This window comes from Pan paniscus, chromosome 11, assembly GCF_029289425.2.
Source record: "Pan paniscus chromosome 11, NHGRI_mPanPan1-v2.0_pri, whole genome shotgun sequence".
Taxonomy (NCBI): domain Eukaryota; kingdom Metazoa; phylum Chordata; class Mammalia; order Primates; family Hominidae; genus Pan; species Pan paniscus.
In genome coordinates this window covers 119,460,934-119,477,390 of record NC_073260.2, presented here as the reverse complement: position 1 = coordinate 119,477,390, position 16,457 = coordinate 119,460,934, and the positions used below count along the sequence as shown (strand labels likewise).

Sequence of the window (16,457 nt, the reverse complement as noted above, 5' to 3'; positions counted from 1 at the left end):
ATAAATCTGTAATTGGATGCCAATTCATGTAAAATAGTCTGTGTTAGGTGATAAAAAGAGATTACTTTAGGCATATGTTTATGTATGTAAAATCACTTTTGAAAAAAAAGTTTTGTCATCCCATCAATATCTTAGAACTACTAATAGACAATCTGTATGTTGTGTCTTTTGGATTTAGAAAATTCAACCAAAAATTATGCAGAAGTATGTGCTTCTGTATTTTTGGGCCATTGTACATTATGGTCCATGAGAAAGCAGTGTTGACAGAGAAGAATACCAGGGGGACTGCCAGTCATCAGACCCCTCAGGGTGCACCTATGTCCTGCTGCAGAACTGAAGTAGTATTTCTTAATGTCAGCTCCCATCCAGAAACACAAACCATCTCAGCCTTAGAACTCATGTGAAATGGCATTGGTAGTTTTAATTTATTCATTTCATCACAAGCATAGATTATTGTGTTATTTAAAATGTAAAACAGGAAGCATAGGGGTCATAAATTTCCTTTTTTCTCAATGCATGCCTCCAAATTATTATACTGTCATATATTTTTCTTCTTTAAATCTGTTTTGGGGGCTTGAACATACTAAATGCTCCAGTACTTGTGGATTGATATTTGAATATATGTGCGTTTAACTCTAATAGGAAGAAAACACCCTTATTCATGGGAATGTATGTGCCAAAAATATTCTGCTTATCAGAGAAGAAGACAGGAAGACAGGAAATCCTCCTTTCATCAAACTTAGTGATCCTGGCATTAGTATTACAGTTTTGCCAAAGGACAGTAAGTTCTAGAGGGATTATATATAATGTTACTAAGCTTTACTTGGGCAGTGGTGTAAAGGGCATGTTGTTAATTTTCCTTGAATTCCATTTAATTTGTATGTTCCTGATTAATAATAAAATTATCACTTTTAGCAATTTAAATTGTTAGTTAAATCTTAGTCTCTATTTTTCTTTCTTATAAGCATATAACCATGGACTGTGAGGTGATTTTTTAAAAACAGTTTTAATCTCTAATTATGTATGAAGGATAGGATTTTATCCATTTTTAGTATGAAGTTTTGTAATATTCCTTGAGCCACAAGTAAATTTTCTAAATATTCTTTTCTTCTCATCACTAAATGAAAATTTAGCCTGAGATTTTAGGATTTTTTTCTATCCTCTGTGAAGAAATTAGTTTAATTATCCAGCTAATTCTGACTTTTTAAAACCTTAAAAAAACTTTCATTTGTGTTTGTTCATCTTTACTACTTAACACAGTGGGTTAAAAATACAAATTTCAGTCAGATAGTTGAGAGGGGTTTTTTGGGTCTAGATAATTATAACTGAATTTTGTTATCTTAGATAATTTCTCTAATTGGATGTTCTAAATTTAGATTCTAAATTGATCGATTTTTGTGCACTGATGTGTCCTATTTAAGCTAATAGTACTTAAACTTAATGACTTATCTGACAGTGAAGACAGTGATAACTGGGCAGTAGTACACAAGTATGGAGTATGGCAGAAAATTCTTACAGGGTCTTACATCTGGTATTCTGGGAAATTTTATCCTTTGGAATGGGAAGTGAAGATGGAAAAAAATGTATTCATATGGTGAAGGTATTTGTCAATCAATCAATTTGTCTGTCTGTCTATGTCAGAATACCAGAAAGTAGGGTTATATTGCTTCTTCCTTTCTTGAATACAGTCCTTCTGGTGGAATCAAAGACCACGGAAACTTTACTTGAGAAATTCCATGATTTGAGCAGAGCCCACCTATATCAATTCCATATACCTAGAATATTTTGGTGCAATTTAGCCATCCATCTGCCATAAATGCTTGTTGGTCCTTGGGTTTTTTTTTTATCTGCAAGTGGGAATTGCCATGGCTATTAAATCATTAGAACATCTCTGAATGATGTAACATTACCTTTACTACTTACGCATTATGAAGAAATACCAAAAAGTATCATGGGGCAATTTTAGGATAAACTATATAAAAAAAAAGATTTGGCCAGGCGCAGTGGCTCATGCCTGTAATTCCAATGCTTTGGGAGGCTGATTGCTTCCTAAAGCGCTTGGGTGGATCACTTAAGCCCAAGAGGTCAAAGCATAGTGAGCTGCAATCGTGCCATTGCACTCTAGCCTGAGTGACACAGTGACACCCTGTCTCAAAAAAAAAAATTTTTTTTTGAAGGTAAAACTAATGGAAAGAGGTTGAGAAAATGGTATGCCAGTTGAGACACTATGGTTTAATGGAAAGATTAGTTGATTCAGAACTCACTGTACAGGATTCTCATTCTGTCTCTGCTGCTAACAAATTGTGTGGCTTTGGGCAGATTACTCAATCATATGTCTCCATGTTGTCATTGTTAAAGATGAAATATTGAATTAGATGATCTTGAAGGTCCCTTCTGGCTCTTAAGCTTATGCAGTCATGTGCATGTGCACATCCACCCCCTCCAAAATAAAGAAAATAGGCCTGATTATTCAAATGATTTGAACTTTAAAGCTATTTACATATAAAAGATTGGTTTACTTGTGAATTATTTAACCCTACTCTGTTCGTATCATTTCAAAGTTCTTCAGGAGAGAATACCATGGGTACCACCTGAATGCATTGAAAATCCTAAAAATTTAAATTTGGCAACAGACAAGTGGAGTTTTGGCACCACTTTGTGGGAAGTCTGCAGTGGAGGAGATAAACCTCTAAGTGCTCTGGATTCTCAAAGAGTAAGTTTATATGGACCAAGTTAGAATTACTCTATCTCTGAACTTTCATGTTTCTTTCACATGATTTGTATTTTTTAGCCCATCTAAATTTAAAAAGAAGGTTGGTGTGGCATTACACAATTTATTCTCAGTTTGTGGTTCTTTAATTATAGAAGCTACAATTTTATGAAGATAGGCATCAGCTTCCTGCACCAAAGTGGGCAGAATTAGCAAACCTTATAAATAATTGTATGGATTATGAACCAGATTTCAGGCCTTCTTTCAGAGCCATCATACGAGATCTTAACAGTTTGTTTACTCCAGGTATGTATTTGAATGATATTAATTTTCCAGCTTTCTATCTTTATTGTATTTAATGAATCATTACTAATTTCTAATTCCTTTAAAACATTTTCTTGATGTCATTTGGGCCCTCTTAATTTCTTATGTTCATATGGCTTTTCATGCTTTATACATATTCTAATCTCCTTGACTTAGAATTATTTTCGTTTTTATAAAAAGACCTTTTCTTTTTTTTTTTTTTTGAGACGGAGTCTTACTCTGTCGCCCAGGCTGGAGTGCAGTGGCGCGATCTCGGCTCACTGCAAGCCCCACCTCCCAGGTTCACGCCATTCTCCTGCCTCAGCCTCCCAAGTAGCTGGGACTACAGGCACCCGCCACCACACCCGGCTAATTTTTTGTATTTTTAGTAGAGACGGGGTTTCACCGTGTTAGCCAGGATGGTCTTGATCCCCTGATCTTGTGATCCGCCTGCCTCGGCCTCCCAAAGTGCTGGGATTACAGGCTTGAGCCACCGCTCCCGGCCAAAAAGACCTTTTCTTTCAGTAACCTAATTTTAGTTTTCCATTTAATGAGTTGTAAATTATAGTATTTTTTTTTTGCTTAAATCGACTTTTAAAAAACAATTCTCTTTAACATTTCTCATATTTTATAATTGATTGATTTTCTAAACATGAGCTGTATTTGTTTTGGTTTATTCTCTCCTTTTTCAAAATACTGAGCTGAAATGCATGTGTTTGACCTATAGGTGCTTTCTACCCCAGTACTACTCACCTTTCTCACAATAAGTATCAGTATATTACCTTACTTTATGAATATTAAAACTTCTTATTTTGGAAAACAAAATTTTATCCTTTGCAAAGTCTCTCTTGAAGGCCTGTCAGATTATGGGTAATGATTAAAGGCTCCCATTAATATAATCGAAACTATTTGAGTTTCCCTGTATCATTTAGTATTTTTAACTCATGATTATTTTGGTCAACTTGAATGTATATCAGTTTAGTTCAGAGAATGATATTTGCTAATTTAAGGTGATAATATTCTTTATTTCTCCAGATTATGAACTATTAACAGAAAATGACATGTTACCAAATATGAGGATAGGTGCCCTAGGGTTTTCTGGTGCCTTTGAAGACCGGGATCCTACACAGTTTGAAGAGAGACATTTGAAATTTCTGCAGCAACTTGGCAAGGTAAATTGTCAGAAGTTTTTCAAATAGAGTATAATCATTTCATTTAGGAAAAACTTAAGAGCGTTTCTAAAGTTCACTTTCTACAACATTTTAAGGAGTGCTTGTAGAAAAAAAAGGTTTGGTTGTCAGATGTTGGAGAAATGCTGTGTTAAATAAACAGCTATCTTAACTGAATGAAGGGGGCCAGCCCCTCCACACCTGTGGGTAATTCTCGTCAGGTGGGACCAGAGACTGAGAAAAGAAATAAGACACAGAGACAAAAGTATAGAGAAAGAAAAGTGGGCCCAGGGGACCAGTGCTCAGCATATGGAGGACCCGCACCGGCACTGGTCTCTGAGTTTCCTCAGTATTTATTACTGTTTTCACTATCTCAGCAAGAGGAATGCGGCAGGAGAGCAGGGTGATAGTGGGGAGAAGGTCAGCAAGAAAACATGTGAGGAAAGGAATCTGTGTCACAAATAAGTTCAAGGGAAGGTACTATGCCTGGATGTGCACATAGGCCAGATTTATGCTTCTCTCCACCCAAACATCTCAGTGGAGTAAAGAATAATAAAGCAGCATTGCTGCCAACATGTCTCGCCTCCTGCCACAGGGCAGTTTTTCTCCTATCTCAGAAATGAACAAATGTACAATTGGGTTTTATACCGAGACATTCAGTTCCCAGGGGCAGGCAGGAGACAGTGGCCTTCCTCTTTTACTAATCCTCCCCAGCACAGACCCTTCACGGATGTTGGGCTGGGGGACGGTCAGGTCTTTCCCATCCCACGAGGCCATATTTCAGACTATCACATGGGGAGAAACCTTGGACAATACCCGGCTTTCCAGGGCAGAGTTCCCTGCGGCTTTCCGCAGTGCATTGTGCCCCTGGTTTATTGAGACTGGAGAATGGCGATGACTTTTACCAAGCATACTGCCTGTACACATTTTGTTAACAAGGCACATCCTACACAGCCCTAGCCTTAAACCTTGATTCCATACAACACATATTTTTGTGAGCTTCAGGTTGGGGCAAAGTTACAGATTAACAGCATCTCAGGGCAAAGCAATTGTTCAGGGTACAGATCAAAATGGAATTTCTTATGTCTTCCTTTTCTACATAGACACAGTAACCACTGATCTCTCTTTCTTTTCCCTATAACTGAAGAACTTTTCAGAGGCTTTAACATGTAATGTGCATGGAACATCTTCAAGAGGAAGATGAATTAGGCAGTATTATTCAAATTGACTTGACCAAGAGACTGTTCCTTGGTAGCAGGAGTTCATTGTTAAGTGATTCAGTGAAATACAGAAAGGAATACATAAGCTTTTCTACCTGCCTTTCTGCCTTTAGTTATCTCAGGGAGAATTAATCTTATTGCTTAAGGTCTAGGATTTTGACTGTGCCATATTCACTAGCAGAGACTCTGTCTATTAAAACGTCACACAGTCATGTATAACCTACATATTATAAGTAACACCAGGGAATGCTCAGTTCTTAGTAGGTCCAACCATAGTGGTAAGCTCTTTCTCGCATAAGCTTGCTAGGATAAGGTTCTCACTAGTAAGTACCATGTTAGTGTTGTCTGTTATTATCAGCTATTCCTAAATTCATATTTTCCTGAAATATCTCCAGATGTCATTGATTTTCCTCTTTTCTGGGAACTTATAGCATTTATTGTTTCTTTTATACAACTTAATCACAGTCTTCTGTTGTTTATTAGATCTTGGTTTTTGTTTGCTTGCCTTTTTTTTCCTTGATTTAAAAAAAGTTCCTTTAGATCCCAATAGATTACTAGGCACACACAATTTTGTCATATATTGTCAAAACAATGGAATATATACTGGTATTTAAGAAGTAGACATAACAAAGAATACATCAAAAGATCACTAATTTAGATTAACAAAAGGGAAACAGCAGACTAAATTATAAAGTTATCTTTTCAAGTAATTTTTTCTAGTTATGAAAGTGATATACTGCTTATAGAGAAATTGGAAAATATTACAATGAAGATACGTTCCATTTGTTGTAGTCTCTGCACAACTACACAATTTCAATAGTGAAACCATTCTATATATACAATTCTGTATCTTGCTATTTTTCATATATCAAGATTTTCCCATTAATATTCTTTTGAGACATAATTTTAAGTGAATATACTATAATTTATTTACAACATTCCCCTTTATTGTAATTTTGAGTTAATTTTCTTTTGCTTTTTAACATTTTTAGTGTTTTCCATAGTTCCGTGAGCTTAAAATTCTTTTAAACATAAGTAAATTGAAGAGACTCTAAGGAAGGCGTTTTGAAAATACATGTACAATGAAATATATTTCTTAGTAATTTAGTTTGTAGGAAATGAAAGGAAAATGGTGTAATCATTAGTCAGTCATAGATATTTTAATGTGGATATTTCCTGTCTGTATTTAACACCATAATTTTACTTTCAACTTTGTTTGTTTGAAGTAATTGATGTGTTCAGTGGTTTGTCTAGATATTTGTACTGCCTTATTGAAACAATCAAAATGCCATTCCTACAAAAATGATTGCATGTCACCTTTCCATTTTATAAAAATTAGCTACTGTATCCCTTTGTTATCCTTTTCAATTAGTGGTATGGTGAAAATATTCCAAAGAGGGATATATATTTAAAATTATTTTCATATGTTTTAAGCCAAGAGAAATAATGGTATTTTTTTTATTTTTTAAAAAATATTTTCATACTGTTGTAAAAGGAGCCAAGAAACTATTGTGAAATCTTTTCTTTTGCTACTTGAAATCTAGAGTGTTTTTGCTTTCTTCCTTTATCCTCATGCCCACATACACTTATATTCTTTTTTTAATTAATTTTAACATGGATTATTTGTGTAATAGCCTCACATGTTGATATTAACAGTGTAAACAGTACCACATATAACCATCAAGACACCTCAATTAGAATTTATAGGACTAGAATGACAGATTCAGATGGTTTAATTACATTTAAAAAGTTTTCTGAAAAAACTTTTTTTTTTTCTTGTTTTGACTTCTCTTTTTTTTTTTTATTATACTTTAAGTTTTAGGGTACATGTGCACATTGTGCAGGTTAGTTACATATGTATACATGTGCCATGCTGGTGTGCTGCACCCACTAACTCGTCATCTAGCATTAGGTATATCTCCCAATGCTATCCCTCCCCCCTCCCCCCACCCCACCACAGTCCCCAGAGTGTGATATTCCCCTTCCTGTGTCCATGTGATCTCATTGTTCAATTCCCACCTATGAGTGAGAATATGCAGTGTTTGGTTTTTTGTTCTTGCGATAGTTTACTGAGAATGATGGTTTCCAATTTCATCCATGTCCCTACAAAGGACATGAACTCATCATTTTTTATGGCTGCATAGTATTCCATGGTGTATATGTGCCACATTTTCTTAATCCAGTCTATCATTGTTGGACATTTGGGTTGGTTCCAAGTCTTTGCTATTGTGAATAATGCCGCAATAAACATACGTGTGCATGTGTCTTTATAGCAGCATGATTTATAGTCCTTTGGGTATATACCCAGTAATGGGATGGCTGGGTCAAATGGTATTTCTAGTTCTAGATCCCTGAGGAATCGCCACACTGACTTCCACAATGGTTGAACTAGTTTACAGTCCCACCAACAGTGTAAAAGTGTTCCTATTTCTCCACATCCTCTCCAGCACCTGTTGTTTCCTGACTTTTTAATGATTGCCATTCTAACTGGTGTGAGATGATATCTCATAGTGGTTTTGATTTGCATTTCTCTGATGGCCAGTGATGATGAGCATTTTTTCATGTTTTTTTTGGCTGCATAAATGTCTTCTTTTGAGAAGTGTCTGTTCATGTCCTTCGCCCACTTTTTGATGGGGTTGTTTGTTTTTTTCTTGTAAATTTGTTTGAGTTCATTGTAGATTCTGGATATTAGTCCTTTGTCAGATGAGTAGGTTGTGAAAATTTTCCCCCATTTTGCAGGTTGCCTGTTCACTCTGATGGTAGTTTCTTTTGCTGTGCAGAAGCTCTTTAGTTTAATTAGACCCCATTTGTCAATTTTGGCTTTTGTTGCCATTGCTTTTGGTGTTTTGGACATGAAGTCCTTGCCCACGCCTATGTCCTGAATGGTAATGCCTAGGTTTTCTTCTAGGGTTTTTATGGTTTTAGGTCTAACGTTTAAATCTTTAATCCATCTTGAATTGATTTTTGTATAAGGTGTAAGGAAGGGATCCAGTTTCAGCTTTCTACATATGGCTAGCCAGTTTTCCCAGCACCATTTATTAAATAGGGAATCCTTTCCCCATTGCTTGTTTTTCTCAGGTTTGTCAAAGATCAGATAGTTGTAGGTATGTGGCGTTATTTCTGAGGGCTCTGTTCTGTACCATTGATCTATATCTCTGTTTTGGTACCAGTACCATGCTGTTTTGGTTACTGTAGCCTTGTAGTATAGTTTGAAGTCAGGTAGTGTGATGCCTCCAGCTTTGTTCTTTTGGCTCAGGATTGACTTGGCAATGTGGGCTCTTTTTTGGTTCCATATGAGCTTTAAAGTAGTTTTTTCCAATTCTGTGAAGAAAGTCATTGGTAGCTTGATGGGGATGGCATTGAATCTGTAAATTACCTTGGGCAGTATGGCCATTTTCACGATATTGATTCTTCCTACCCATGAGCATGGAATGTTCTTCCATTTGTTTGTATCCTCTTTTATTTCCTTGAGCAGTGGTTTGTAGTTCTCCTTGAAGAGGTCCTTCACATCCCTTGTAAGTTGGATTCCTAGGTATTTTATTCTCTTTGAAGCAATTGTGAATGGGAGTTCACTCATGATTTGGCTCTCTGTTTGTCTGTTGTTGGTGTATAAGAATGCTTGTGATTTTTGTACATTGATTTTGTATCCTGAGACTTTGCTGAAGTTGCTTATCAGCTTAAGGAGATTTTGGGCTGAGACAGTGGGGTTTTCTAGATATACAATCATGTCGTCTGCAAACAGGGACAATTTGACTTCCTCTTTTCCTAATTGAATACCCTTTATTTCCTTCTCCTGCCTGATTGCCCTGGCCAGAACTTCCAACACTATGTTGAATAGGAGTGTTGAGAGAGGGCATCCCTGTCTTGTGCCAGTTTTCAAAGGGAATGCTTCCAGTTTTTGCCCATTCAGTATGATATTGGCTGTGGGTTTGTCATAGATAGCTCTTATTATTTTGAAATACGTCCCATCAATACCTAATTTATTGAGAGTTTTTAGCATGAAGGGTTGTTGAATTTTGTCAAAGGCCTTTTCTGCATCTATTGAGATAATCATGTGGTTTTTGTCTTTGGCTCTGTTTATATGCTGGATTACATTTATTGATTTGCATATATTGAACCAGCCTTGCATCCCAGGGATGAAGCCCACTTGATCATGGTGGATAAGCTTTTTGATGTGCTGCTGGATTCAGTTTGCCAGTATTTTATTGAGGATTTTTGCATCAATGTTCATCAAGGATATTGGTCTAAAATTCTCTTTTTTGGTTGTGTCTCTGCCTGGCTTTGGTATCAGAATGATGCTGGCCTCATAAAATGAGTTAGGGAGGATTCCCTCTTTTTCTATTGATTGGAATAGTTTCAGAAGGAATGGTACCAGTTCCTCCTTGTACCTCTGGTAGAATTCGGCTGTGAATCCATCTGGTCCTGGACTCTTTTTGGTTGGTAAACTATTGATTATTGCCACAATTTCAGAGCCTGTTATTGGTCTATTCAGAGATTCAACTTCTTCCGGGTTTAGTCTTGGGAGAGTGTATGTGTCGAGGAATGTATCAATTTCTTTTAGATTTTCTAGTTTATTTGCATAGAGGTGTTTGTAGTATTCTCTGATGGTAGTTTGATTTCTGTGGGATCGGTGGTGATATCCCCTTTATCATTTTTTATTGTGTCTATTTGATTCTTCTCTCTTTTTTTCTTTATTAGTCTTGCTAGTGGTCTATCAATTTTGTTGATCCTTTCAAAAAACCAGCTCCTGGATTCATTGATTTTTTGAAGGGTTTTTTGTGTCTCTATTTCCTTCAGTTCTGCTCTCATTTTAGTTATTTCTTGCCTTCTGCTAGCTTTTGAATGTGTTTGCTCTTGCTTTTCTAGTTCATTTAATTGTGATGTTAGGGTGTCAATTTTGGATCTTTCCTGCTTTCTCTTGTGGGCATTTAGTGCTATAAATTTCCCTCTACACACTGCTTTGAATGTGTCCCAGAGATTCTGGTATGTTGTGTCTTTGTTCTCGTTGGTTTCAAAGAACATCTTTATTTCTGCCTTCATTTTGTTATGTACCCAGTAGTCATTCAGGAGCAGGTTGTTCAGTTTCCATGTAGTTGAGTGGCTTTGAGTGAGATTCTTAATCCTGAGTTCTAGTTTGATTGCACTGTGGTCTGAGAGATAGTTTGTTATAATTTCTGTTCTTTTACATGTGCTGAGGAGAGCTTTACTTCCAACTATGTGGTCAATTTTGGAATAGGTGTGGTGTGGTGCTGAAAAAAATGTATATTCTGTTGATTTGGGGTGGAGAGTTCTGTAGATGTCTATTAGGTCTGCTTGGTGCAGAGCTGAGTTCAATTCCTGGGTATCCTTGTTGACTTTCTGTCTCGTTGATCTGTCTAATGTTGACAGTGGGGTGTTAAAGTCTCCCATTATTAATGTGTGGGAGTCTAAGTCTCTTTGTAGGTCACTCAGGACTTGCTTTATGAATCTGGGTGCTCCTGTATTGGGCGCATATATATTTAGGAGAGTTAGCTCCTCTTGTTGAATTGATCCCTTTACCATTATGTAATGGCCTTCTTTGTCTCTTTTGATCTTTGTTGGTTTAAAGTCTGTTTTATCAGAGACTAGGATTGCAACCCCTGCCTTTTTTTGTTTTCCATTTGCTTGGTAGATCTTCCTCCATCCTTTTATTTTGAGCCTATGTGTGTCTCTGCACGTGAGATGGGTTTCCTGAATACAGCACACTGATGGGTCTTGACTCTTTATCCAACTTGCCAGTCTGTGTCTTTTAATTGGAGAATTTAGTCCATTTACATTTAAAGTTAATATTGTTATGTGTGAATTTGATCCTGTCATTATGATGTTAGCTGGTGATTTTGCTCATTAGTTGATGCAGTTTCTTCCTAGTCTCGATGGTCTTTACATTTTGGCATGATTTTGCAGCGGCTGGTACCGGTTGTTCCTTTCCATGTTTAGCACTTCCTTCAGGAGCTCTTTTAGGGCAGGCCTGGTGGTGACAAAATCTCTCAGCATTTGCTTGTCTATAAAGTATTTTATTTCTCCTTCACTTATGAAGCTTAGTTTGGCTGGATATGAAATTCTGGGTTGAAAATTCTTTTCTTTAAGAATGTTGAATATTGGCCCCCACTCTCTTCTGGCTTGTAGGGTTTCTGCCGAGAGATCCGCTGTTAGTCTGATGGGCTTCCCTTTGAGGGTAACCCGACCTTTCTCTCTGGCTGCCCTTAACATTTTTTCCTTCATTTCAACTTTGCTGAATCTGACAATTATGTGTCTTGGAGTTGCTCTTCTCGAGGAGTATCTTTGTGGCGTTCTCTGTATTTCCTGAATCTGAACGTTGGCCTGCCTTGCTAGATTGGGGAAGTTCTCCTGGATAATATCCTGCAGAGTGTTTTCCAACTGGGTTCCATTCTCCCCATCACTTTCAGGTACACCAATCAGACGTAGATTTGGTCTTTTCACATAGTCCCGTATTTCTTGGAGGCTTTGCTCATTTCTTTTTATTCTTTTTTCTCTAAACTTCCCTTCTCGCTTCATTTCATTCATTTCATCTTCCATTGCTGATACCCTTTCTTCCAGTTGATCGCATCGGCTCCTGAGGCTTCTGCATTCTTCACGTAGTTCTCGAGCCTTGGTTTTCAGCTCCATCAGCTCCTTTAAGCACTTCTCTGTATTGGTTATTTTAGTTATACATTCCTTCTAAATTTTTTTCAAAGTTTTCAACTTCTTTGCCTTTGGTTTGAATGTCCTCCTGTAGCTCAGAGTAATTTGATCATCTGAAACCTTCTTCTCTCAGCTCGTCAAAGTCATTCTCCATCCAGCTTTGTTCCGTTGCTGGTGAGGAACTGCGTTCCTTTGGAGGAGGAGAGGCGCTCTGTGTTTTAGAGTTTCCAGTTTTTCTGTTCTGTTTTTTCCCCATCTTTGTGGTTTTATCTACTTTTGGTCTTTGATGATGGTGATGTACAGATGGGTTTTTGGTGTGGATATCCTTTCTGTTTGTTAGTTTCCCTTCTAACAGACAGGACCCTCAGCTGCAGGTCTGTTGGAATACCCTGCCGTGTGAGGTGTCAGTGTGCCCCTGCTGGGGGGTGCCTCCCAGTTAGGCTGCTCGGGGGTCAGGGGTCAGGGACCCACTCGAGGAGGCAGTCTGCCCTTTCTCAGATCTCCAGCTGCGGGCTGGGAGAACCACTGCTCTCTTCAAAGCTGTCAGACAGGGACACTTAAGTCTGCAGAGGTTACTGCTGTCTTTTTGTTTGTCTGTGCCCTGCCCCCAGAGGTGGAGCCTACAGAGGCAGGCAGGCCTCCTTGAGCTGTGGTGGGCTCCACCCAGTTCGAGCTTCCCGGCTGCTTTGTTTACCTCAGCCAGCCTGGGCAATGGCGGGCGCCCCTCCCCCAGCCTCGCTGCCGCCTTGCAGTTTGATCTCAGACTGCTGTGCTAGCAACCAGCGAGACTCCGAGGGCGTAGGACCCTCCGAGCCAGGTGTGGGATATAGTCTCGTGGTGCGCCGTTTTTTAAGCCGGTCTGAAACGCGCAATATTCGGGTGGGAGTGACCCGATTTTCCAGGTGCGTCCGTCACCCCTTTCTTTGACTCGGAAAGGGAACTCCCTGACCCCTTGCGCTTCCGGAGTGAGGCAATGCCTCGCCCTGCTTCGGCTCGCGCACGGTGCGCGCACCCACTGGCCTGCGCCCACTGTCTGGCGCTCCCTAGTGAGATGAACCCGGTATCTCAGATGGAAATGCAGAAATCACCCGTCTTCTGCGTCGCTCACGCTGGGAGCTGTAGACCGGAGCTGTTCCTATTCGGCCATCTTGGCTCCTCCCTTCCGAATAAACTTTTGCAATAAAACAAATTGCCCATCAATAAATTTGATATCTTTTAAAATGATTTTTGGTTATCTGCACATGAAGCAAACAAAGTGTATTCCACAAAATTCTTAGGCACAGTCTGAGACAGCTGCCAGAAATAACAGAAAGAGTTGTCATTTATGTCTTGTGAGTACAATTTCTGAAAGTTGAATGAGGGCGTCTCTTTCTGGGGATGGTCGAAGTTTACTGCTCTCTCTTATTGCTTCATGGCAGTACTGCTGGGCAAGGTAGGTTGTTTGTTGCACACCATCACTCTGTAATACATACTGTGGAACTCTGTCTACATCTCCCGGCAAACTGAACCATCTCATGATCATAGCATTCATTTCTGGGAACTGCTGACAGGCAAACAGGACAGGACCAGTGGCTAACCTGAGATTCACATCAGCTGATGCTGGTTTGCCTATGTTAGAACATGAGGTGAAGTCGAATACATCATCTATTAGCTGAAAAGCTATTCCTACATTTTTTCCGTACTGATAGGAGATCTCATGCACCACTGGGTTGGGGCATCCTAGAACAGAGACTGCTTTACAACTGCTGGCTATCAGGCTCGCAGTATTCTTGAAGGTCTTTTCAAGGTATTGTGCAAATCTTTCATGCTGATTTTCTTTTGACCCGAGCTGAAGAAATTCACCACACACCAAATCTTCAATAACTCGGGTTAAAATAGATATAACAGCTGTATTTCCAGTTTGTGCCCCACCTATAGATACTACAGAAAGAATTAAATCTCCAGCAAGGACAGCCTTTTCACCCCAGATCTTGTGTGTTTTCCTTTTCGAGAACTTGCATTATCAATAACGTCATCGTGAACAAGACTAGCGTGTGGATCACTTCTGCAATTAAGGCTGTGGCGCGCTGGCTAGCTTGCACATGTCGGGAGTTATTATGATGAATATTACATGCTCGGGCCATTAGTAACACAATAATTGGTCGAAAGGCTTTTCCTTTTACATCAAAGTAGTACTCAGACATTTCCTTAAGTTCTGTTGTTGATATGAGCAGTTCCTTTCTAATACCCTCATACAGACCTTTCAAGTCTCTCCAACCGAGTTTGAAAGGATCGGTGTATTTCTCACCACTGTGTGTTTTGCTGTACGGGGTTGTGTGATGAAACTGTGATATACTATATACATTTGGACAGGCAGGTGTTAAACGCTTCACAAGATTAAAATAGGGTATCTGAGACAAGTCAAGTCCCTTCTGCCTATGAGCCTGCGCGGGCATCGGCAGCGGCGCGCGGCCCCGGCGGCCCCGCAAGGCTCGGGGAGCGGTCTCCACGCCGCCGGTCTCCAGCAACAGCCGCGCCGCCCCCGCCACCAGCGCGAGGCCACGGTCGGAGTCTGAAAGTCGTGGTAGGATGGTGGCTCCGCCTCTGGCCCGCGATCCTCCTGCCAGGACCTGGAGCCTGAAACCTCTTATATTCTTTATATCCTTTACCTTCTCGCTTCACTCCTAGCTGTTTTGAAATCCCCTTTATTCCTTTTTCCTCCATGGTGCAGATATGGGATTCAGAGATCAGGATCTTAGTGCGACTACTTTGAAATTATCAGCATCATTCTTAATCTTCTCTGAATATGATTTTTATTTTCCTCTCTTCCCATCATTAGCTAACATCTTGGTCCACATTCCTTGAATGCTTTTAGTAGTCATTGTTTTCTCGTCACCTTACCTCCTGCCATTATTTTGGATGCCCTTCCAATACTTAAAAAAAAATTCCTTGGCTTCTCTACCCCAAAGTTATGATTATGTTAAATGAGTTCCTTTGAACTCTATAATCCCGTGTAATAACCTTACTTAGAAAATTTCCTACCCTGAAATCTCCCTGTCTGACTATAACTAACTTTATAGCCTTTGGCTTTTTTCAACATAAATGCCTTCTTTTTGATATCTTTGGTATTGCTAGTGTGTTTCACATTTTCTTCTTATTGGAACGTAAATTGGTGACCCTTTCTAGAGAGCTTCTCACAGGGCAGTTTGTATCAAGCGCCTTTAAAAGTTCATATCTTTTAAACTACTTTCGCTGGTATCCACAATTATATCAACCCCCCCTTCCCTTGATTATCTGCTTCACTTTCCCTATTATTTCCTAGTACGGGAACAATACAACTTAGCATTTTTAAAATTGTGCTTCCATCCCTCAAACACTAAAAGAAAAAAATCAGATAGAAATCTTTATTGTTTTCATTGAAAATTGGTTTCCAACATTGGTTAGGCACTTATGACTCTTACTGGTTGTATTAGTCTGTTCTCACACTGGTAATAAAGACATACCCGAGACTGGGTAATTTATAAAGGAAAGAGGTTTAACTGACTGACAGTTACCCATGGCTGGGGAGGCCTCAGGAAACTTACAGTCATGGCAGAAGGCACCTCTTCACAGGGCAGCAGGAGAGAGAATGAGTGCCAGCAGGGGAAATGCCAGATGCTTACAAAACCATCAGATCTCATGAGAACTCACTATCACGAGAACAGCATGGAGGAAACCACCCCCATGATTCAGTTGCCTCCCACCAGGTCCTTCCAATGACATGTGGGGATTATGGGGTTTACAATTCAAGATGAGATTTGGGTGAGGACACTGCCAAACCATATCACTGGTAGTTCTTTTACTCTCCTTTACTTGATTTCTTTTCTGGTCCTATGTCAAACCCTTCTGGTTTTCTATCTTAAATCTTTCTTTTCGCTGTATTTTTCTTCATCTCCTTCTTCCATAAGAAAAATAGAGGCATTCCGAATTAAAAGTGAGACTGATTTTTGCCTATCAAAGTGACAAGGATTTAGAAAAAGTATAATGATCATTGTTGGCAGGGACGTGATAAAATATGCATTTTCCCACTGCTTATTGGAACATCAAATGGTAACCACTGCCAGACAGCTTCTAATGCAGTGTGTATCAAGGCCCTTTGAAATGTTCTTATCTTTTGAACAGCTAATTAAGTATCCTTAATAGAGATGTACACGAATATTTATTTATAAGAATATTATTGCAATGACATGACTATCTAAAAATTTTTCTTAGTGTACATTTATGTTTCCAATGTTAAAAATTAGTGCATTCGTGTGACAATATACAATAATTAAAAATCATTAATTTCAAGGAATATATAGTGGCACTAGAAAATAAATTTTATGAACACGTTGTTAAGTAGAGGGGAAGAAGATAAAACTTATTTCCTACTTTTGT

General features: G+C 38.8%; 1 protein-coding gene and 1 pseudogene across 8 annotated transcripts in view; one reads left to right on the top strand and one right to left on the bottom strand.

Annotated features, from left to right (window-relative positions):
- JAK2 (Janus kinase 2) overlaps positions 1-16,457 on the top strand; it is a 169,888-nt gene that overhangs the window by 112,500 nt on the left and 40,931 nt on the right. For all 8 annotated transcript variants that reach the window (XM_055092183.2, XM_003823367.5, XM_024930144.4 and 5 more), the window contains 4 exons: positions 643-781; positions 2,562-2,713; positions 2,866-3,016; positions 4,049-4,185. In XM_055092183.2, coding sequence (XP_054948158.1) covers positions 643-781; positions 2,562-2,713; positions 2,866-3,016; positions 4,049-4,185 — 579 coding nt within the window. The remainder of the gene's footprint in view (positions 1-642; positions 782-2,561; positions 2,714-2,865; positions 3,017-4,048; positions 4,186-16,457) is intronic.
- Positions 13,381-14,497, bottom strand: LOC103786930 (all trans-polyprenyl-diphosphate synthase PDSS1-like; annotated as a pseudogene).